At 40.8% G+C, this 22,464-nt stretch overlaps 1 protein-coding gene across 3 annotated transcripts in view; it reads left to right on the top strand.

Moving 5' to 3' along the window:
- CDS1 (CDP-diacylglycerol synthase 1) overlaps positions 1 to 22,464 on the top strand; it is a 67,181-nt gene that overhangs the window by 38,541 nt on the left and 6,176 nt on the right. For all 3 annotated transcript variants that reach the window (XM_030021525.2, XM_030021535.2, XM_030021516.2), the window contains exons 3-10: positions 3,446 to 3,542; positions 8,053 to 8,150; positions 10,491 to 10,630; positions 12,182 to 12,240; positions 16,172 to 16,254; positions 17,723 to 17,810; positions 18,891 to 18,959; positions 19,771 to 19,923. In XM_030021525.2, the coding sequence (XP_029877385.1) occupies positions 3,446 to 3,542; positions 8,053 to 8,150; positions 10,491 to 10,630; positions 12,182 to 12,240; positions 16,172 to 16,254; positions 17,723 to 17,810; positions 18,891 to 18,959; positions 19,771 to 19,923 (787 nt within the window). The remainder of the gene's footprint in view (positions 1 to 3,445; positions 3,543 to 8,052; positions 8,151 to 10,490; positions 10,631 to 12,181; positions 12,241 to 16,171; positions 16,255 to 17,722; positions 17,811 to 18,890; positions 18,960 to 19,770; positions 19,924 to 22,464) is intronic.

Below are 22,464 nucleotides of genomic sequence, written 5' to 3' on the forward strand. Positions count from 1 at the left end.
CTTTTATAGTCCCTTCAGTGTAATATTTTTTGCATATACCTGAAGATTGCCCATTGCATGCATTTCCAAGTCAGCTGCTGCAATGTTTAGCTATGGTTTATGTAAACATTTGTCGTTGCTCAGTCTGAGCATTGCAATAAAATGGGCTAAAGAATAGTCATTGGGTTTGATATCTAGAATAACTATTTCTAGGGGTTATAATAAACTGATTTCCTATGTCCAAGGTTAAGGGCAGGCGGTATTTGTGCATAAATGAAAAGGGAAGAAGTATCAATTCTCTCGGCGAGCTTTGCTAGCTTTTTGTGACAGCATTTCCACTTCTAAATAATTTTTATTTACAGTTAAATACAACATAGCAGGAAAAAATTAAACATTGTTTAAAAAGTATGAAAAGAAAAGCTATCTCCTTTCAAACCTAGGTTTCTGCCTTCAACCCCTGTTCACAGGAGCTTAAGGGCTAGCAAATGCGGGGGTGTGTGTATGTGTATAGATAGACAGATAATCATGGGGACCTGTGTACTCATGGAGGCTAACGAATAAAGTTCCTAGTATAATTTTTTATACAGTCCCTCTACAACACTTGATCAGCCAAACCCTTTTGGAGGTGGCAATTTGCATTACATTTTTTTCACTAATGCAATGAAAGAGCATTTAGGTGTGTGATAGATCACATACGCACATTCATTTTACTAGGTAGTTTTTTGGTATCATATATAACTTACGTTCAACATGGCAAACCAATACAATGTATATTTTAGATGCAACTTAGGTCTTGCAGGAGTCAGAGGAAGGACCTCCAATCCAGACTGCAATTAAAAACTTTCAAGTCCTTGTAAAAAAAAAAAAAAAAAAAATTATCTCCAGTAGGTATCTCCAATAGCAGCGTGAAACTACAGTTTTTTGACTTGCTTCTTTTCTCATCTGTTGTCTGTTTCTTTTGTGATGTCTGGGAGCTATAAACAAACATATTGTTCCCAGGTTTCAAAAAGCATGTTTCTAAACTGCACCAGCTGTGAGCAGAATGTGACGTTCTCTACTGCCATCACACTGCAAAGAGTATCTAGTTCCTATCACTTTCAGAGTTCTCTTACCATGTTGTGGAAGTCTTAGGTCTCCAAATCAGACTTGTTCCAAAGGGCACTTTCATGCTGGTACCTCAAAGCCTGCAACTAAGAGATGCAGGTGAAACCTTTCCTGTTTCACATGCTTGAAATTCTTTATTGGAGTGTTTGCACAAAGGTGCTTTGAGTGCAAAATTAAATTCTTGGTGCTTTATGAATGCTAGATTCAAAATGACCCACTAGTTTTGTAACTAGCAGTCCCACCAGAGCTGTTGTCATAATACATAACGTGAGTGAATTGTACTGTAACTCGCAGAAATACTGTTTCTTTTTGTATTTGGCCTTTAGAGGAAATAGTATCCATAACTTTCCAGTAGAGAGTTAGGATACAATAGTGGCTTCCTAGATTCTGGAGCTTGTTGTCTTTCTTACTGAAGCTATCCTTCCAGTGCTGTGCTTGTCAACACCCTCAAGTTACTATGTGGTATTTTAACATTATTCTTAAGGGAAGTTGAATTCTTCTAAAAGTCTTGCTCGCTATACATATGCCACTAGAAGCAAGCTGCTATTCTATAGCCCACATCATATAGGAACATAAAGCATCTGTTATGATTAAGCCTGTTGTGCCTTTGTTCTGATACTTAGGGCAAATCCAGTTAAGTGGCTTTAGCTGCCATTAACCTGCTGATGAATAACATCCTTGAAAATCACGTTGATATAGTTGAAGTTTACATTAAAACTGGAGTATGATGCAAAACTAACAGTGGCCCCTGAATCAGGTGTATCTCCTGGTGCAGCAATGAAACACAAGACTGATATAAAACAGAACATTAGGCAGAATTTCTTTAAGCTGTAGTAGGGTTTTCAGTGTTTAGCAGTAACTTATGATTATTTGGCTCAGTGTACTTTTAGAGGCAAAATTCCTGAAGGGAAAAACACAGGCAAAAGAGGAGAAAAACTTACTGAAAAGTAATATGAACAATAAAATACAGACTGTTGACAACTAGAAACATTTTCATGGCAGAGTGGAGCAGGTGATGAGTTTTTTTAATTTATTTTTTTTAAATGAACTAGGCTCTTGATTTTTTTTTCGGGATGGTGGCCTTTGGGGGCAGGGTGTTGGTAGTGGGGGTGTGTGTTGGAAATCACATTTTGATTGCTCTAGAAATTACAAAAACAAACAAACAAACAAAAAACCAACCAGCAGCAAAGACTTCCCAGTTGTTTGGGTTTTTTTAAAGGCAACTCTTATTTTTTCAAAGAAGGCATTCTGCATCTTGAGTACTGTGTTCAATTTGGGGTCTCTCACCACAAGAAAGATATTGAGAAGCTGTAGCATGTCTGGTGAAGGGCTAGAGCACAAGTCTTATGAGGAACGGCTGACAGAACTAGGGTTGTTTAATCTGGAGAAAAGGAGGCACAGGGGAGATCTTACCGCTCTCTACAACTACCTGAAAGAAGGTTGTAGCAACGTGGGTGTCAGTCTCGTCTCCAAAGTAACAAGTGATAGGACCAGAAGAAACAGCCTCAAGTTGCACCGGGGGAGGTTTAGATTGGCTAGTAGGAAAAATTTCTTCACCAAAAGGGTTGTCAAGCATTGAAACAGACTGCCCAGGGAAGTGGCTGCGTCACCATCCCTGGACGTATTTAAGACATGTATAGATGCGGCGCTTAGGGACATGGTTTAGTGGTGGGCTTGGCAGTGTTAGGTTAATGAATGGACTTCATGATCTGAAAGGGTCTTTTCCAACCTAAATGATTCTATGGTAACGGGAATTTCTATTCTGATTTCCTTAAGTAGCCACAAGCAGCTGCAAAGATCTATGAGGGTAAAAGAGTACAGCTAGTTTGACCCCTCATTGTCAGATGTTTTCCTGTCCTGGTTCCAGTGCTTTACAAAAGCACAGGACTCTTTCAATAGATAACCCTCTACCTGGCAAAATAGTTGGTGATCGCCTGAGTTTTTTTGACTGTTACTCCACAAAGAATCATATGCTTTTTACCTGGCAGCCTTTCTTTCATATGTAAGTTTTTACATGGCTGGGCACCCATCAGTATTGCTGATTATGTGGTGCTTTTTGAGGGTCCTGATCTATTTTCACAGCAGCTTCAATATGGGGTTGATCCATTTAATTGCAAATGACATTTGGAATGGGGGGAGCATGGGGGAAGAAGAAAGGTGGCTACCTTTAATTCCTTTTACTGTGTACCCTGTTTAGTTGGATAGTTGGTTGATTCTGTGTTTCTTGCTATGTGTTTTATTAAGCATGAAAGTTTCTGGAACTCCCATTGTTTCTAATACACTTTAATCTCTAGTTAGTAAAGGAAGTGGCATTTATTTTCATTTATAACTGTGTGCTTTTTATTCTTTTTGTTTTAAATAGATGGAAAAATTGGTGGATTCGTGGAATTCTCACTCTAGCTATGATTTCTGTGTTTTTTCTGATCATATACCTGGGATCATTTATGCTGATGCTTCTGGTAAGTTTGTTTAAATACATTCTGCCATACAAGAGTTACTTGATCTCTTCATTCATCGTGCCTAAGACAGCTGGAAGCAAACTGCACAGACAATTTAGACCAATTTGTCTATTTGTGTAAATGTAAATACTTTTGAAAAACATTGGACAGATTCACAACTAGGCCTTGTGGATTAAGGATTTATATGCTGTAATTAATTTTATTTTTTTTAAGTAGGAATTAAAGTAACTCTAAGAAGTTGAATGATTGTTGCCTTGAAGTTTACTAAACTACTGTCATCCATTTCCTTGTCCAGTTCCCATCACCTACTGTTACATTCTTTGAGGTTTGTTTTGAAAAAAAACCCCAACAATAAAAAAAAAAACAAAAACCAAAGACACAAGAGTTTCATTTTTGAGACTGAGGAAAGCAGGCAGCTCTGGTCTTCTGTCTGTGACTGGCACTGAAATGCTTTCCTCAGGCAAGCTCCATTAATTCCCTACTTCTCTACGGGGCTGCCTTGTGGCCTTGGGTTTATCTGTAGAGCGGAGCTACATGCCATTCCAAGGTACAGAGATAAAGTGCATTTTTAGGTTATGAAGTGAAATTATTATTATTAATAATAATAATAATAGTAATAATCATACACCCTGCATACCCAGTCAGACTTTACTGCTTCTTTCCATCATTTTTATTGCAGGTATTTTTATTTAATAATGGTTTAACTGTCTTTCGCAGTCACGGCAAGTAACAGGCAGGGATGTGGCTTCTAAAACATTGAAATTGGTACTTCTGGGTAACTGCTTTGATTTTTTGACTCTAAGTTTGTTTAACTGTCAAAATGTGCTTTTACTTTTTTCATGGCGTCCTGTGAAAAACCTTTTGGATTGTATTCATAGAATCATTTAGGTTGGAAAAGACCCTTTCAGATCATGAAGTCCATTCATTAACCTAACACTGCCAAGCCCACCACTAAACCATGTCCCTAAGCGCCGCATCTATACATGTCTTAAATACGTCCAGGGATGGTGACGCAGCCACTTCCCTGGGCAGTCTGTTTCAATGCTTGACAACCCTTTTGGTGAAGAAATTTTTCCTACTAGCCAATCTAAACCTCCCCCGGTGCAACTTGAGGCTGTTTCTTCTGGTCCTATCACTTGTTACTTTGGAGACGAGACTGACACCCACCTTGCTACAACCTTCTTTCAGGTAGTTGTAGAGAGCGATAAGGTCTCCCCTCAGCCTTCTCTTCTCTAGACTAAACAGCCCCAGCTCCCTCAGCCGCTCCTCATAAGACTTGTGCTCCAGGCCCCTCACCAACTTGGTTGCCCTTCTCTGGACACGCTCCAGCACCTCAATGTCTTTCCTGTAGTGAGGGGCCCAAAACTGAACACAGTACTCGAGGTGCGGCCTCACCAGCAATGAGTACAGAGGGACGATCACTTCCCTGCTTCTGCTGGCCACACTATTTCTGATACAGGCCAGGATGCCGTTGGCTTTCTTTGCCACCCGGGCACACTGCTGGCTCATATTCAGCCGGCTGTCAACCAGCACCCCCAGGTCTTTTTCTGCCGGGCAGCTTTCCAGCCACTCTTCCCCAAGCCTGTAGTGCTGCATGGGGTTGTTGTGACCCAAGTGCAGGACCCGGCACTTGGCCTTGTTGAACCTCATACAGCTGGCCTCAGCCCATCGATCCAGTCTGTCCAGGTCTCTGTAGAGCCTTCCTACCCTTGAGCAGATCAACCCTGCCTCCCAACTTGGTGTCATCTGCAAACTTACTGAGGGTGCCCTTGATCCCCTCATCCAGATCATTGATAAAGATATTAAACAGAACTGGCCCCAACACTGAGCCCTGGGGAACACCACTTGTGACTGGCCGCCAACTGGATGTAACTCCAGTCACCACAACCCTCTGGGCTTCTCCATCCAGCCAGTTTTTTTACCCAGCAAAGAGTACAGTTGTCTAAGCCATGAGCTGCCAGCTTCTCAAGGAGTGTGCTGTGAGAGACAGTGCCAAAGGCTTTACTAAAGTCCAGGTAGACAACATCCACAGCCTTTCCCTCATCCACTAGGTGGGTTACCTCCTCATAGAAGGAGATCAGTTTTGTCAAGCAGGACCTGCCTTTTATGCACCCCTGCTGACTGGGCCTGATCACCTGTCCTGTTTGTGCCATGTGATGGCACTCAAGACGATCTACTCCACAACCTTCCCTGGCACCGAGGTCAGACTGACAGGCCTGTAGTTCCCTAGATCCTCCTTCCAGCATTTCTTGTAGATAGGTTTCACATTTGCTAACCTCCAGTTAACTGGGACCTCCTTGGTTAGCCAGGACTGCTGCTGAATGACAAAAAGTGGCTTGGTGAGCAGTTCTGTCAGCTCCCTCGGTAACCTTGGGTGGATCCCATCTGGCCCCATAGACTTGTGTCTGTCTAAGTGGTGTAGCAGGTCGCTAACCGTTTCCCCTTGGATGATGGGGGCTTCATTCTGCTCCCTGGACCTGTCGTCCAGCTCAGAGGGCTGGGTACCCCAAAACCAACTGGTCTTACTATTAAAGACTGAGGCAAAGAAGGTATTAAGTACCTCGGCCTTTTCCTCATGCTTTGTCACTATGTTTCTCCCTGCATCCAATAAAGGATGGAGATTGTTCTTAGCCACCCTTTTGTTGCTCGTGTATTTATAGAAACAAATTTTATTGTCTTTCACAGCAGTAGCCAGTTCTAGTTGGGCTTTGGCCCTTCTATTTTTCTCCCTGCATAACCTCACAACATCCTTGTAGTCCTCCTGAGTTGCCTGCCCCTTCCTCCAAAGGTCATAAACTCCCTTTTTTTGCCTGTATTGTCCTGAGAGACTGCAATGCTGTTTCATGAGTATTACGGTCTGCGTTACATCTGAATTAGTCTGGTTTATATGTCCTGTTTTCAGGTGAATGACATAGCAAACTAGTAATTCATTGTTTCATTGGTGGAGGATTTTCTTTTTTGTCTGTGAAGAAACAACAAAAAAAGCCCCTTTAAAGTGTAGATCATTGCAGAGAGATATTTTTTTCACAATCTTTCCTTTAGTCGTCTGTTACGCTTGAGAATGATGATAAGGAACAAAAAAGAACTAATCAATTTGCAGCGTGATTCGGTATATTAATCGTGTACTCTGACATTGCAATCATGGGCAAAACTAACGAGACATGAACCAAAAAGTAATTAGTATAGAATTGGAATAGAGTTCTTCCTCCGTTGTGCCATAAAGCAAAAACTCTGTCTTCCAATGTAATAAACTGTTCATAAAGTTGACAACTGAGACTACATAAGAAGAAGAATGGAGGGAAAACCCAGTTGAATTTCATTTCACTGGAATCAGATAGCTTGTATTTAAGCAAGAGTTGTCATGCTAAAACCACATCTTAATACTGAGACTGAAAATGCTCAGAGACTTGTAGGAAGGGTAATCCAGTGAAGTTTGGAGGACAAGCCCTGAGACTGCTCCAAAAAGTTGGGAGGCATGTTTTACATTTGCCTGCTACCAAGGTAACAGGCACAAGCTTCCATGCCTTTGGACCCCAGTGTCCTTTTCCACTGTAAGTTGCAATCCCTTAATGTTGCTCTTGCGTATACCATTTAAGTTTTTTAACGTAGGCTAAGTAGAAGAAAGAGCATGAGATAAGGGAGCTTCTAAATTAACTCGCTGAGGTGGTGTAAGACTGTTTTAAACTGTGTTCACACGTTGAGCAAGATGAAATTTATTAATGAATGCAGGTGGTAAGAGAATACTGCAAAGACTAGCATGCCGACATGCGCGATCGGTGTGGGTAGGTTCTTACTCCTGCCTCTGCGTGGGATTACTGATGACCTGTGTTTGGCAATACTTGACATCTGGGCAGGGCAATTTGCTTGGTGACTGTGGATTAGACAGGACTGGCAGAGAGTCCTTTGGAGCCCAAAGACTGACAGGACATACAACCAGACTTGCATGGGCAAGCGCTGAAGTAGTGAGATCAGCAAAACAAAATAAAGGCTGTGGAGGGTGTGACATTCAGACCTGGGTTAGATGAGCTTTGCTTCTAATCGTCAGTGCTAATTGCCCTTAATGAGATGCTTGCAAGTGGAAGACCTGGGTGTCCAAGTTGTGTTGCACAGCTAGTTTTTTCCATTTGGGCTAGAAAATATTTCTTAAACTAAATTTAAAGATAAAACTTAGCCAAAAGAAATAGAAGAGCCTTCTTTACAGGAAGTACTTTTGACCTGCTGCTGCCAAACTGTTTTAATGAAGAAAAGTCAGGAGCTTTCCCTTGTTTCATGAGCATATTCTTGCAACTAGCGCAATGTGTTTTTTCTCAGCATACCTAGTGGTTTTGAGGTTTTGGGGGGGTTTTAGGTGGAGCTTTAGTTTTCCTTGGACTTGCTTTAAAGCTGTCTGTTTTCTGTGGAATTTGAATTCAGAATAATTTCTCCCCTTAATGCAGGTTGCAGTACTACTTACTGCCTCTAAGAAACAATTGCAGCATATTTACATAGCTTTTTATTTTTCTTATTTTAGGTCTTAAGCATCCAAGTGAAGTGTTACCACGAAATCATTACTATAGGTTACAGAGTCTACCACTCGTATGATTTACCATGGTTTAGATCCCTCAGCTGGTGAGTAGCAAGCAAGAACATCAATAAGTAAGGATGTGAAACTTAAATCTTTGTGTTCTTCATATCCTGTCATGGTGGAATGATAGCTTTGTAGGTCATGTGCAGACATAAAACTTGACATCTGTCTCTAATACAGGATTCTGTATTTGTCTTCCACCTGTGAACTTGGACAAGTCAGTTGGCCTTTTACTACTTCAATTTTTTTTCCTTGCTATAAATATGTATATATGTACCCATATATGTATGCACGCATATATGCTTTAAGTCAGAACTGAGCATGTGTAAGCTATCTAAAAATGTGCATAGCCAAATAATCATCTGATATGTATTACCTGAACTGCTTTGATTTTTTTTTTTTTTTTTTTTTTTTTGGCTGTTAACCTTGCACAGGAAATAAATAGAACAGGTACCTTAAAGGCTCCTCTTCACACACACAGAGAATTAAAATAATAACATACAAGTTTTAAATCCTTTCCAATCGTACACTTAATCACAGGACTGCATAAATACAGTGTTGGGGGATCTTCTGAAAGCCAAAAGATGAGATTAATTTTTCTGGCAAATCCCAGATACTTGTGACAATGTCTAGCTTATATAGGGCTGGATAGAACTGGGGAAATCGACTCTTCTTCTGAGCTCTGGGAGGAAAAATAAAGGCTTTTGATTAGAGTCAGTATTATGTAAGGTGTTGGGCACATGTAGTCTCTAAAGTGCTTACGGACATAATGCTTGTTTTGGTTTCATGTTGGGTTTGGTTTTTTAAGGAATTGAAATAGCTAGGTTATTCCCTGTCTCTCATCACGTTGCTTCTTCACTTCTAGAAGCAACTTTACTGTGTAATGTAGTGGATTCAAGCTGTCGGCTCTTCTGTAAATGCTAATCAGTTCCCCTCTGGTCACTCCTGGATTATCCGGGGGACTTATCTATTGTCTGCTTTATTCCGTGGCTTCTGGACCTGCAGCTAGAGCAGACTCCTGCATGAATGATTCTGTGGTCTTCCCAAAATTTTTAGAGGAGGAGATGTGCACTCTACCACTTAGCCTACTTTGGCAGTTGATCACCGTCACTTTCATATGTGGAGCACAAAATCAACTCCTCTGCATTGCCACACTAGTTAACATCAAAGCTCCTTTCAGTCCAACACCTTGCCACTGAGACTAAATACCAAGACATCTCAATGAGATGAGAGAATCCTGTTAGTTGTCCAAACATCAACTATTTGGCTTATTTAGACACGTGAAGCCTTGCGAAGTGAGTGTTAACATTTACTAGGGGGAAGAGAATGAGTATGGATCATTCTGAGACTATCTGGAGATCCAGTCTTGAATCACAAGTTTTTATCTTCTGTGGCTGACTTTGGTAATAAGCTGAAGAGTATGTTGCCTAGTATGTTGCATCTCTTAGTGGTTTTGGATTTGCTATTTATTTATTGGTTTTTATTGAGTGCTGCCTTGGCATTTGAGGATCCCATTTGTGACTTAACTCTAGAAAGCTGAGTAACTGAATTTGTATGAAAACCTGTGACAGAATTACTTGTGTACTGACTGTTTTGACTGAAAGGAATTTCTTTGAAGATCCTTCAAAAAGAGATGGCTGAAGGTGACATTTCACCTCAGTTGAACCTTTGTTGTGGACTTACTCCCACAAAATTGTTTTGAAAAACTTGTAGTCATAGCTGCATTTACTAGTTAGTTGATGGATTTAACCCTGTGAGATTATTGGTTGTTCAAGAAAGCTAAAAGGCAAAGTGCGTGGTGGAGTGGAGCAGGAGATGCAGCAGTAACTCTTTCAGATGAGAGTCTTCAGGCCAGATGACAAGTTTAGTTGCATTCAGATCCCCAAGCCCCATGTCAGATTCACTGTCCTCAGAGGATTCGTTATGCAAGTAACTTTTTTCCTGTTTGTAAGGCAGAAATCATAAACTACCCTTGTTAGCATACAGGAAAAGAACATGCAGAATTGCTATTGATGATAGCAGATACTTGTTCTCTACTTTTAGAATATCTGAAAAGAACTTGCATAGGTGTGGAGTATTCAATACTGTAGTTAAGGATGGATGAATCTTCCAACTGTATCCTGCAAAATGTGCTTGGTTTTTCTAGTGCGGTTGCTTTAGAAGAAGTAAATTACAAAAATTGGCTCGTCAGAGGAGGCACCAACCCAAAAGTATAAGACTGGATTTATATTTGAATTTTATTTTTATCACATGTCTTTTCTACCCTTCTGGTTTTCCTTTTATGTGGTGTTTTTTGTTGTGGTTTTTTGTTTGTTTTGTTTTTAAGAATGACAATTAATATATATTATTTTGTTAAAATAACTGCTAGCTGTTGTATGTTGTAGGTACTTTTTGCTCTGTGTGAACTACTTCTTTTATGGAGAGACTGTAGCTGATTACTTTGCTACGTTTGTTCAGAGAAGAGAACAGCTTCAATTCCTAATTCGTTACCACAGGTTTATATCTTTTGCACTCTATTTAACGGGTAAGTGAAGGTAACTGCAAGAATGAAACTTTGTGCTGCATTTGTTTCTGTGCTTATTTCTCTTAAAAAAAAAAAAAAAAAAAAATTGTTCCCCAGCTTTATGCACTTTCAGTTTCTTTTTCCTCTCGATGTTCAAGGAAATTAGATGTTTGCAGTTCCATTTTTCCTGTGAAAAGATGAATATAAATTTTGCGTTCACTGAGAAGAAGAAAGCAGCCTAAACAAGTAGATGATCTTCAGAAAGTTGAGCTAATAGTGCTCAAGAGAAGTTAGCATTAAGTAATTTTGAGTGGTGAAGAGCTGGGGCTCAGTACCTGAATACGTGAACGCTATTTTGGCAGTCAGTGGAGATGACTTGCACATGTAATTGCTGTGCTGGGTTGATGCTTTATTGGGCAAGTGTTCTGACAGGTCTACAGCAATAAGATTTACTAATATATTTTAAACTGATTATTCAAAATGACTGAGGCTTTATTTTGTCTCCAAGATATTCAGATGCTTGCCTCATGGGTAGATTTTTTCCTTATCCAAAGAAAGACTTTTTAAAGGTGTCATCTCTAGGAAGAACAGACATAAGCTGGCAGTCTTGTGGGGTATTGCTTTGTGAACATGTAAATATAGTCCACAGTGTTTTCAGCAATGCAGTTAATATTACTTTAGCTTAAAATTAAATCAATTGGAGACTCGGATTGGCCTAAGGGACAGGAGACTGCTATGCTACAAATACTTGTAAAATATATTAAGAAACCTGATCTTCATGATGAACTGTCAGTCTGTCTACTGTTAATTTTTTTTTTTAAACCAGATAAAAATTCTACTGGGTGCTTAGATCGCAAAATTGAAACCAGCTTTGCAAAACTTGACTTTTTTCAGCTGGGTTTGGCTTGAGGAAACTAACTTAACTAATGCCTCATGACCACTGAAGGGCGGTGAGGGGAGAGATGAGACAAACCAGTCATGAGCAAAAGCAGGAGGCAGAGCGCAGCAGAGCCCCTTGGCGGCTGTTACGTTGGGATCGTGGGGTCACTGAGGGTCTGTCCCCAGCGTTAAGGGTCTTTTGAGGGCCTCCGACCCCTGCTGGCACACAAAGTTGTCCTGGGGGCTCTGCTAGCCCCCCAGAATGTTTCCTTCAGTCAGCTGAATTCTCCAGTGCCTGCACCTTACGCTTGCCTTGCATGCAGCCATATGCCTGTCTGGGGGAAAGGGGCAAGCTGGTTTTTTCCTTTCAATTATTTCTGTTAATTATTTAAAACCAGCTTGTCGACCTGGTTTTTGAGTGTTTTGAGCATTTTTTAAAGGTGATGGTCTCCTCCCCTAAAAATTGATGTCTACGATGGGGCCTTGTAATTAAATGCATGCTCTTTACTGATGTTAACTAAATTTTGTGCTCTAATGAGAATAATTCTATAGGTACACGTAACTGAATACAAGCAAACACTCCCAGCAGCAGAGGGATTAAAAGCTGCTTCAAGGGAAGAGAATTACTGGTATATCACAGTTCAGTGTAATTAAATATAAGATGGTACAAACTACACTTGCTTTGTTTTACAGGCTTCTGCATGTTTGTTTTGAGTTTAGTGAAGAAACATTATCGTCTGCAGTTTTACATGGTGTGTATTACCCACTTTGCTGTGGTCACTCACATTATGAATGTCACTAGAACCAGTCATGTCCCTATGTTCATAAAATAGCTTGGAAAAGGGTGTGGAAAATGTGCTTAAACTGACAGTAACATGAAATTAAGTGGTGTTGGGCTGTTTGCTATCTGTTCACCTTGCAGCTTATTATTGTATCACGGGATATGACCTTTCAGTCAATACAAGCTGTCATGGGTGAGGCCTTGTGCATATACAACATGATACATTTCCCTTAGGCTGACACAAAAGAGATTCCTGGAGAAAGGGGTGTGCATCTCCCTTCCAGGTCTGAAGCCATATAGTTCAGCATAGCGTGGGAAGTGGTTCTTGTGACTCAAGTGTTAACTTTGTAGAGGCCCCACTAAAGTACTATGAAAGGAACTTGATCTTAACCCCTGTGTGGAAGATTTATTCTGTGACACTTAACAGCAGTTCTGGTCTTCTGCTCTGCTGTGACTCAATAGATCATTAACCTATTGAAAGAAACCAGTGTTCTCATCTTTTCTATTTGTCCACCTGATAAACAGCATAATAGCTAATCAAGAGCATGAACCTTTTTCTTATGTGTATCTCGTTACAAAATCAGTTTTTGACCTATATCACAGGTAAAAAGAAACAAACCACAAAAACCCCATCCAAAACCAAACCAAAACAAACCCAAAAAGTCCCACTGAACCTCCCCACTTCCTATATATAGGAATGATTAGAAGCAGCAGTAAAACAGTAATGCAGTACAGCTTCTATCTTTAAAGAACTTGACCAGACAGAGCATTGTGCAACCTTAAAGATCTCCTAAAGCTCCGGGAATGCAGTTAACCCCTCTGTTTCTACAGTGCTTTAGGTAGCACTTTACCATTGAGGATCCCTAATTCTAGACTAGGACTTAGCTGAGCCCTGTATGAGCATATAAAAAAAATCTTTTACTCAAAAAAATTTACCATGATTGTGGGAGAACTTGCCTGACAGGGAGATGCAGCTTTTCTAGGAGAGGTGGTCTTTATCTTCTAACCTGCAAAATAAGTCCTCATCTTCAGATTGGCACAAGGTAAATTTTCCATGATTTTTTTTTTTTTTTTTTTTTTTTTTTTTTCCCCTTCTGGAAAGAAGGCAGGAAAAAAGTCATGTCTGTCATATGACTTGGTGCCTGCCCAGAAAACATTAAGGTGTAACTACCTAAGAAAACAATAAGGTGTTACTACCTAAGAACTGCAGAAAAACAGAGGGAAGGCCTGTATCCACTGTGTGATAACACAGTGTTTGGACAGACAAGGAGAGTAGCCGTTTGGTTTTCATAGAATCATTTAGGTTGGAAAAGACCTTTAAGATCATTGAGTCCAACCATCAACCATGCCCACTAAACCATGTCCCGAACTGCCTTGTCTATGTGCTTTTTTAATACCTCCAGGGATGGTGACTCAACCACTTCCCTGGGCAGCCTGTTCCAATACCTGACAACCCTTTTGGTGAAGAAATTTTTCCTAATATCCAAACTAAACCTCCCCTGCCGCAACTTGAGGCCATTTCCTCTCATCCTATCTCCAGCCACCTGACAGAAGAGACCAGCACCCACCTCGCTACAACCTTCTTTCAGGTAGTTGTAGAGAGCGATAAGGTCTCCCCTCAGCCTTCTCTTCTCTAGACTAAACAGCCCCAGCTCCCTCAGCTGCTCCTCATAAGACTTGTGCTCCAGGCCCCTCACCAGCTTGGTTGCCCTTCTCTGGACACGCTCCAGCACCTCAATGTCTTTCCTGTAGTGAGGGGCCCAAAACTGAACACAGTACTCGAGGTGCAGCCTCACCAGTGCCGAATACAGTGGAACAACCACCTCCCTGCTCCTGCTGGCCACACTATTTCTGATACAGGCCAGGATGCCGTTGGCCGCCTTGGCCACCTGGGCACACTGCTGGCTCATATTCAGCCGGCTGCCAGCCAGCACCCCCAGGTCTTTTTCTGCCGGGCAGCTTTCCAGCCACTCTTCCCCAAGCCTGTAGTGCTGCATGGGGTTGTTGTGACCCAAGTGCAGGACCCGGCACTTGGCCTTGTTGAACCTCATACAGCTGGCCTCAGCCCATCGATCCAGTCTGTCCAGGTCTCTGTAGAGCCTTCCTTCCCTCGAGCAGATCAACCCTGCCTCCCAACTTGGTGTCATCTGCAAACTTACTGAGGGTGCCCTTGATCCCCTCATCCAGATCATTGATAAAGATATTAAACAGAACTGGCCCCAACACTGAGCCCTGGGGAACACCACTTGTGACTGGCCGCCAACTGGATGTAACTCCAGTCACCACAACCCTCTGGGCTTCTCCATCCAGCCAGTTTTTTTACCCAGCAAAGAGTACAGTTGTCTAAGCCATGAGCTGCCAGCTTCTCAAGGAGTATGCTGTGAGAGACAGTGCCAAAGGCTTTACTAAAGTCCAGGTAGACAACATCCACAGCCTTTCCCTCATCCACTAGGTGGGTTACCTCCTCATAGAAGGAGATCAGTTTTGTCAAGCAGGACCTGCCTTTCATGCACCTGTGCTGGCTGGGCCTGATCCCCTGGTTGTCCTGCACGTGCCACGTAAGCGCACTCAAGATGAACCATTCCATAATCGTCCCTGGTACCAAGGTCAAGCTGACAGGCCTGTAGTTCCTCGGATCCTCCCTCCGACCCTTCTTGTAAATGGGCGTCACATTAGCAAGCCTCCAGTCGTCTAGGACCTCCCCCGTTGACCGGGATTGCTGATAAATGATGGAGAGTGGCTTGGCAAGCACCTCCGCCAGCTCCCTCAGTACTCTCGGATGGATCCCATCTGGTCCCATAGATATGTGAGTGTCCAGACGGCGTAGCAGGTCACTAACTATTTCCTCCTGGATTATGGGGGGTATATTCTGCTCTCCATCCTTGCCTTCCAGCTCAGGGGGTGGAGTACCTTGAGGATAACTGGTCTCACTATTAAAGACTGAGGCAAAGAAGGCATTAAGTACCTCAGCCTTTTCCTCATCTCTGGTGGCAATGTTTAGGTGGTGTTCCAATAGCACTGTACAAATACTAAAACTTTTGCTGCAGAGATGCTTTAATTAACCAGCAGGTAATATTTTCAGAAACCTTTAGTCAGTTTTTGCACCCGCCCCTTTCAGCCTTCTTGAGTGAGTTGTCTTAACTGGAAGTAGATGCTGGCTGCCATAGGAAAACACATGAGATGATGGAATGTCCTACTTCTTTAATTCTCTGAGTGTTAAATCACCCAGACATGCTTAAATTTGGTGTTTTGTGGAAAAACTACCAGTTCTTCATTTAAAAGTTTTTGGAAAATAAAATCTATTTGAGAATCTTTACTGGTAAGCTGTTTGGAAACCGGTTTATTGTACACGGGTGCTACGGAATAAACACCAAATACGTACAGTAATGTGAAGAAAATGACTGTTTAAATGACCATGCGCATAAAAATTAACAGTTCGCTTTTGCTAATCCTGAGAATTTTCATGTTTCATAAGAGGACTGGTATTCCGTTATGAGAGACATCCACATCTGTGTAACATGACTCTTTCATGAGTAGTTCATTGCCATTTTATTGTTACAGTTCTAACATGTCTGTTATATGTATATACAGAATATCACATTGCTTACGTTTCTTTGCTGCTTTCATGCTGAAGGTGTGTGTCTTATTAAATCAGATGTTAAACTGCATGTTAAAAAATTCTGGGTGGAGGTAAGTGATGGGGAAACCTGTTAAAGTTTCAGTACTTGCTTCAGAAAGCCAGCTAACTTGTGATATACTGTATGCACACATCTCTTGCATTATCACTAGAACTGGTCTTTCCTGTGAGCTCCTAAGTAGCTCCTCTAGCTGACATGCCAGTATTTATCAAGGTGTATGGATTGGTGTTTTCACTAACTGTTGTGTTGTTGCATTGTTAACAGTTCGCATGGACTCATGTCACTTTGCTGATCACTGTAACTCAATCTCATCTTGTCATCCAAAATCTCTTTGAAGGCATGATCTGGTAAGGGGACAGTAATAAACTGATTTGTAAGTCTATTGCATTGAAAGGTTGGTTCTTTTACATAGATCTGGTTATGGAATAATCGTGGGAACAGTTAAAGCAGCACAAATTAAAAGACCATTAATGTCTAGTTGGAAGGGGAGTTGGGAGCAATGAGGTAGAGGATACAGGAAAGGAAGGAGAAACCTCTTTAGGTTGGCAGCCACAAATATGATAGTTTTGAACAACCACTTCATTTACTTGCAAGGAATAGGATTGCTTGCATGCTTGGTGAAATAGTTTCCATAACATTTTCCTGAATGGATGAATATCCAGCAATTCTTTTTCAATTACTTGGGAGCTTCAGGTTGCTCAGAGCTATTGAAGTTGCACCATTTAATTTGAAATCCCCAATCTCGCTGCCTTCTCTGCCACCTTCTCTCCCACCCTCCCTGCTCATTCCCCTGTTCAGATAAATTCAGATTACTTGAAATATTTTAAGAGTTTAAATCTTGGATATTGTTCGTTCATCTTAATGCCCCGTTTCCAGTGATATATTAAATTCTGATGATGCAGTTAAACTTGATTACTTAACACCACTCCTGAAAGAGAGGGTATGTTTTCCCACCTCCCACTTCTTTAGGGACAGGGTAAATTACAAGAGGAGGAAGGAAGAAGCACATGGAAGATGATTTGTGTTCTTCCAAGGACACAATACTGCATGTTCTCCTTTTTCTTTTCCTGATATATGTACAACTGGGGAGATTATTGCAGAAAAGACATGCTCATAGTTAGAAAGAAAACCCAAAGCCTTTGACAAAGCATGATCATGTGCCAAAAACTGAACCTGGTTGCCTTGCGAAGCTACTATTTCATATTTCCACTGGTGCTAGGCAATTTGGCAGATGGCCACAAAATCTGACTTTTAGCTTATTAATACATCCCTGCTTTGAAAAGGGGAAAAAAAAGAGGCTAACAGACTTGAGTAACAAATTCAGGTGCTGTCTGCATTCAAAGAACACTTAGAAAGCTAACACAGGCTGCTCCAAACTGAGAAGAGGAAAAAAAGGAAAACTTTTCTTTTTTAAATTTAGGTATCATTAAACTTTACAAGGAATTTGCTTGCTTTGATGTTACCAATAACATTAACATGTTTATATCTGTTGATTTCTTCTTAACTGTGGTACCAGTCTTCAAGCCTGATAGGAAAAAGCCAGCCTGTTCATATTTTAAGCTCATGCACCAAAATGATATTTTAACTTGAACTAACATGGATTTGTAATGGTCTTGATTGGCTGAAGACTAAAACTAGTATAGCTAAATATGCTGCTCATAGCGGAACAAGGTGAGCACATTATGAAATGTAATTCCTTCTAAATACTACAGAAAAATTTCCCAGAAAGAAATGCTGCTGTTTCAATTTCTGTCCTGTGATTAGGTTTGGGCAGCTTTTCTTTTTCTCCATGAAACTTTTAATGTCTTTCTCTAGGTTTCTGGTTCCAATTTCAAGTGTTATCTGCAATGATATTACCGCTTACATTTTTGGATTCTTCTTTGGCAGAACTCCATTAATTAAGGTATGTACTTAGGCACTTCACTAACAAGCTTTTACAATTTATAGCATTTTTGATACTTGTTCAAAAACAATGTTCATCGAAAAAATACTTTCTGCTGTACTGCATGATACACATCTTTGCTAAAAAACCAAATTGACTATCCTGTTTCTGAAGATTTGTAAGGGGAAACTGGGATTAATGTGAACGTATTATTGACATTACAGTATAATAAAGTTCAAGTCTATTGCATCATCATTTATAATCGCTACATTTTTGGATTTCATATTCAGGTTTAACTGCATGCTTACTGTACAGAAACTGTAATTTGAAATAAGCCACTAGGTCATAGATACCTGTTCCTCATTTGGTCTTGCTGACATAGCACTGGGAAGGGCTCAAGTAGTAATCTTCCTATTCTGGTAGAATATACAAGACCCTACAGAAGGCCATGAATTATTATTTTCATGATGTTGCCACGTTAACTTTTGGGTATTTACTTGGTTCTGATATTAAACTGCTCCTAAATTGAAAATGTGATAGAATTTGATCAAGAAAATAGCTTGCTATGCTGGTCTCTTGAGGCCTGCAGTTATTTGCTGTATTAGTTTGCCAGTCTGTATGTAGGAAGCTAGTGTCTCCCGAGGGGCATCCCTAGCAGTAGTTGTCTAACACCCAGGCTTCTGTTGCTATCTAAATGTGCACTTGCTAGCAGAGGTCTCCAACAGAGCCATAGCATGCTCATGAAGGTTTCCAAGTCTTCTGCTTGAAGGAGCTCAGCTGTTTAATCAGGGTCAGCTGTGGCCAGAGGCAGGCAGCAGCCTCCAGACAGCAGCAGCAGATGGGAAGGGAGCTCTCCATTCCCTCAAGCTGCCCAGTGGCACCAACCAAACTGTGACACTTTCCCTCCTTGTCTGGGACAGGTCCTTGCCATACTCCTCTATCTGTCGTGTTCAGTGGCTGCGGCTGCTAACATTCAGTGTTTCACACATATCTTTGCAAAACCAAGTAGGAGCTTGATTTTCACAAACAAGGTCCAGAAATAGAGTAAAAAAGGGTTCAGTGATGCAACTGATGAGGCTAACGCTATCTCTTTGTGCTTAGCTGTCTCCCAAGAAGACCTGGGAAGGGTTCATTGGAGGCTTCTTTTCCACAGTTGTATTTGGATTTATTGTAAGTAACCACAGGACTTTCCTTGTGTAGGTTCAGTCTTCAACTTCCTGTTTTTACTTGAAGTAAAATTACTGACAAATTTGGTCATCTCAAACTGCTGAAAGCCTAAGGGTTAGGGGTTTTTTGGCTAGAGAATTCTGCCAATTCATAACTAGCTAGAAAGGCTAGGCAAGGCTTGCACCTCTCCTGAATAGGTTATAGTGACCATTTTTGCCATTACTGTTAATATATCTGGAATTGTTTTATCTATTAGTTGCATCTATTTTGAAATTGAAGTTTATAGATAGCATTATTTATGCTTTCTAAAGTAGTATTTTTTTATTACATACTTTATAATGACATTTCTCCTGAGAAGTAGTTTATGCTGACCATGTGCATAGAAGATCGTATCAGCATACAGTAACTGTTCTGGTAAGTAATTTATCACCACGGTCAGCAGAACTCGTAACAGCCAAACTTGGTAGAAGCAATAGTTCAAGTTTTAATGGAGAAGTGAACTGCAAAGAAATGATGAGTGGCTAACATTTTGGGATTTCATAATGCAGAAATGTCCAGTAGATATGAATTTGAGAGATATGAAAAGGAAAACAAGTTGGGAAATCATCACTAAGTGCATTGAACGTCCACATTTGTCTGTCTTGTTGAGGCATTCTCTAACTTAAACAGGCTAATTTTACTCCATTCTGGGTCTCTTTGTTATTAAAAAGATTTTCATTATCCTCAGCTTGTGATGACAAAGTCATCCATTACAGTATGATTTTTGACTGTAACAACAAATGCCTATTTCAGGAGTCCTTGTTTTGCTTTTTAGTTTTCCTACTTTTTGGCTCAACATCAATACTTTGTCTGCCCTGTGGAATATAACAGCGAAACCAACAGATTCATGACAGAGTGTGAACCTTCAGAGCTCTTTCAGATGAAGAAGTACTCTGTGCCACCATTGCTTCAGGCTGTGTTGGGATGGGTAAGGAAAAAAATCAAGGCTTTGGTTAAAATTGAAATCGTACTTCCCAGCTTGAATGGTTTTCTAAACCTTTTTAGAAAGGTATATGAATGCTGGTAAGGCTTGAAGGGTAAGAACTGAATCGATACCGTGAGCCTCTCTGTTGCTCAGACAGGGGAGGTGGTCACCCAAGCAGAATTTAAATGCATTGCTGGAGTAACCCAAGGAAACCCACCTGTGTTCTTGTGGCCGGTATTCTCTTTGTGCTGGCAATGGATGTCCCTTAAGCATTTTGCAGACAAACCCATTTTTGAAGAGCAACCTTTACATTTTTGTGGAAAGTGGACAAAGGCTTGTTATGGCTCAAATTAGTAGCAAGCTTAAGTAATCTTGTAGAAGTTCATTCTGTTTTCAGCTAGTGTGTAACTGCTGTTAGTAGGATTGGACTTGTATTTTCTTCACCACATACCATCCTGTGTGTTAGTCCCATTATTTCTGTGCTGAGTGAAAAAGGACTACCAGTAATAGTTCCAGTAGTAGTATGAGTAATGTAGTCACCAACCCTTTTCCTCACACCCAGCCTGCAAATTCTTTTTAAGTAAGCTGTTGTATCTTTACCTGTCAGGAAATAGATCATCAATTATCCTACTATACAAAGCAGTGCTTCTGAAGTCACAGGCTCCAGAGGCACTCCAACAGGAAGAGAATACCAAAGAGAAACAAAGCAGTCTGTCATTAGCTTTCCTTTAGGGCAAAGAGGAGGTGACTGGGATAAATGCAGAACAAGCGGGTTCTGCAGTGCTCCCGTCTCCTGTGCAGTGACTCAGCACAGGGAGTGAGGGCACAGCACTGGGGAAGGCAATGAATGGGCTTTACCTGTGGTTACGTGGGTGTAACACTGAAGGAGAAAAGTTGATGTGGTTACAAGAAGAAAGCACAAACTGGAAACTGTAGCAACCAAACCTAAGACTAAAAATAATTAATGGCTACAGTTGGTACTTGGAAAAGCAAGATTACATCTAGAAGGAGTTCTTAGATTTTCACACCAAATGAATGTACTGTTGCCTCAGGGACTGTGGCATTGATTGCAAATTTAATAAAGGTTTTTCTGCAGAAAAACATGATGTGGACTGAGCAGAGAAAAATCTTACTGTGTCCAGCTATATTGTGTGTTTTGGTAAAGGGCAATGAGATGGGAATGCCCAGCTCTGTGCCAGTCTAATAGAGAGCTATCAGTTAACACCAAATAGAGATTGTAGTTCCATGGGCACTTCTGGAGTACTTTTTCTAGGCTCTAACAAGCCTTTTGAGGAGATAGAAAGTAAAATTGAATCTACTTGTTTGGGCAAGAGCCTGGTTTTGGTTTTCCCTCTGTTACTCAATTCCTGATGTTCTCTCTCAGAAGTATGACCAGATGTTATGTTTGGAAGACATTTTGCTTGGTGTCAAAAGATGTTGAGCCTTGTGTTCTCCCAACAAAATTGACTTAATTCCAACTCATAAACTTTTCTGTTTGACCAACTGAATAGTTTAGCCTAAAAGAAAGGTGTCTTAAGATAACAGCACAAACTAGTCAAGAAGTTAATTGGTGTTGGCCAGCTGTCATGCAAATTAGAAACACAAGGTACAGGATTTTTCAGCTACAGATGGTATTTATCAAGACTTTCCAGGTGAGGTGTGCTCTGCCCTCAGGGATGAGGCCAGCATAGCATTCCCTCAAAGGCTGGAGCTTGTACCAGTGACTTGAAAGTGCTCAAAGATGAGTTACAAAAAAAACCCCAAACACCAACTCCCAAAACAGAAAACCCAAACAAGCCAGAAAACCCCAATCAAAAAAAACCCCAACAAACCCAAAACACCCCAACCAACCAAAATATCCCCCCTTTTTTCTAATCTGTGTCAGGAAGGAAAGCAGATACCTGTTGCCAATGAAGTCTCTCTTATCTGTAAGAACTTGAAAGGATCAAAACAAATTTCAAGTCTGTGAACAGGCTGAGAGGAACAATATCTGTTTAAATGCAAACCAAAAAGTATTAATGGGGGTAAACCTTTTATCTCCCATTATTGCCGTACATACACAAAGGCGACAGTATGATGGACTAGTGAGAAATTCATATCTATCTTGTGAGAGCACTTGAAAGAAGTGACAGTGAATTGCGTGAAGGTGACAAGTTTGTGGAGGGCATTGGGTCACTTACTAGAGCAATACTAGGAATTTGTGGAAAGCTCCTTTGTTTACAGGAAATGGAGCTGGAAAAGCAGAACCAGGAAAGACTAGAGTCCAATCGTACGTTACGGGATTAGTAGTATTGTTCCTTATGATCAGCTAAAGGATTGGCTGAAAACCACATCATTTGTTAAAGTCAGCTGTTCTAGCAACCCCAAATACTTCATCCTGTTCACATGACCAGACCTTTCAGTAGCTTTCTGCAGTGTGTCTACTTTTCCTTTCTCTACAGTATTAGTTTGTGTCAGAAAAACTGGAGCTTTGCAGAAATTTGCTCTGTAAGAGCCCCATTTAAAAATATTTAAGCTTAAAATGCCTACAATCAAACATATTGA

This window comes from Aquila chrysaetos, chromosome 1 (genome assembly GCF_900496995.4).
Source record: "Aquila chrysaetos chrysaetos chromosome 1, bAquChr1.4, whole genome shotgun sequence".
Lineage (NCBI taxonomy): Eukaryota > Metazoa > Chordata > Aves > Accipitriformes > Accipitridae > Aquila > Aquila chrysaetos.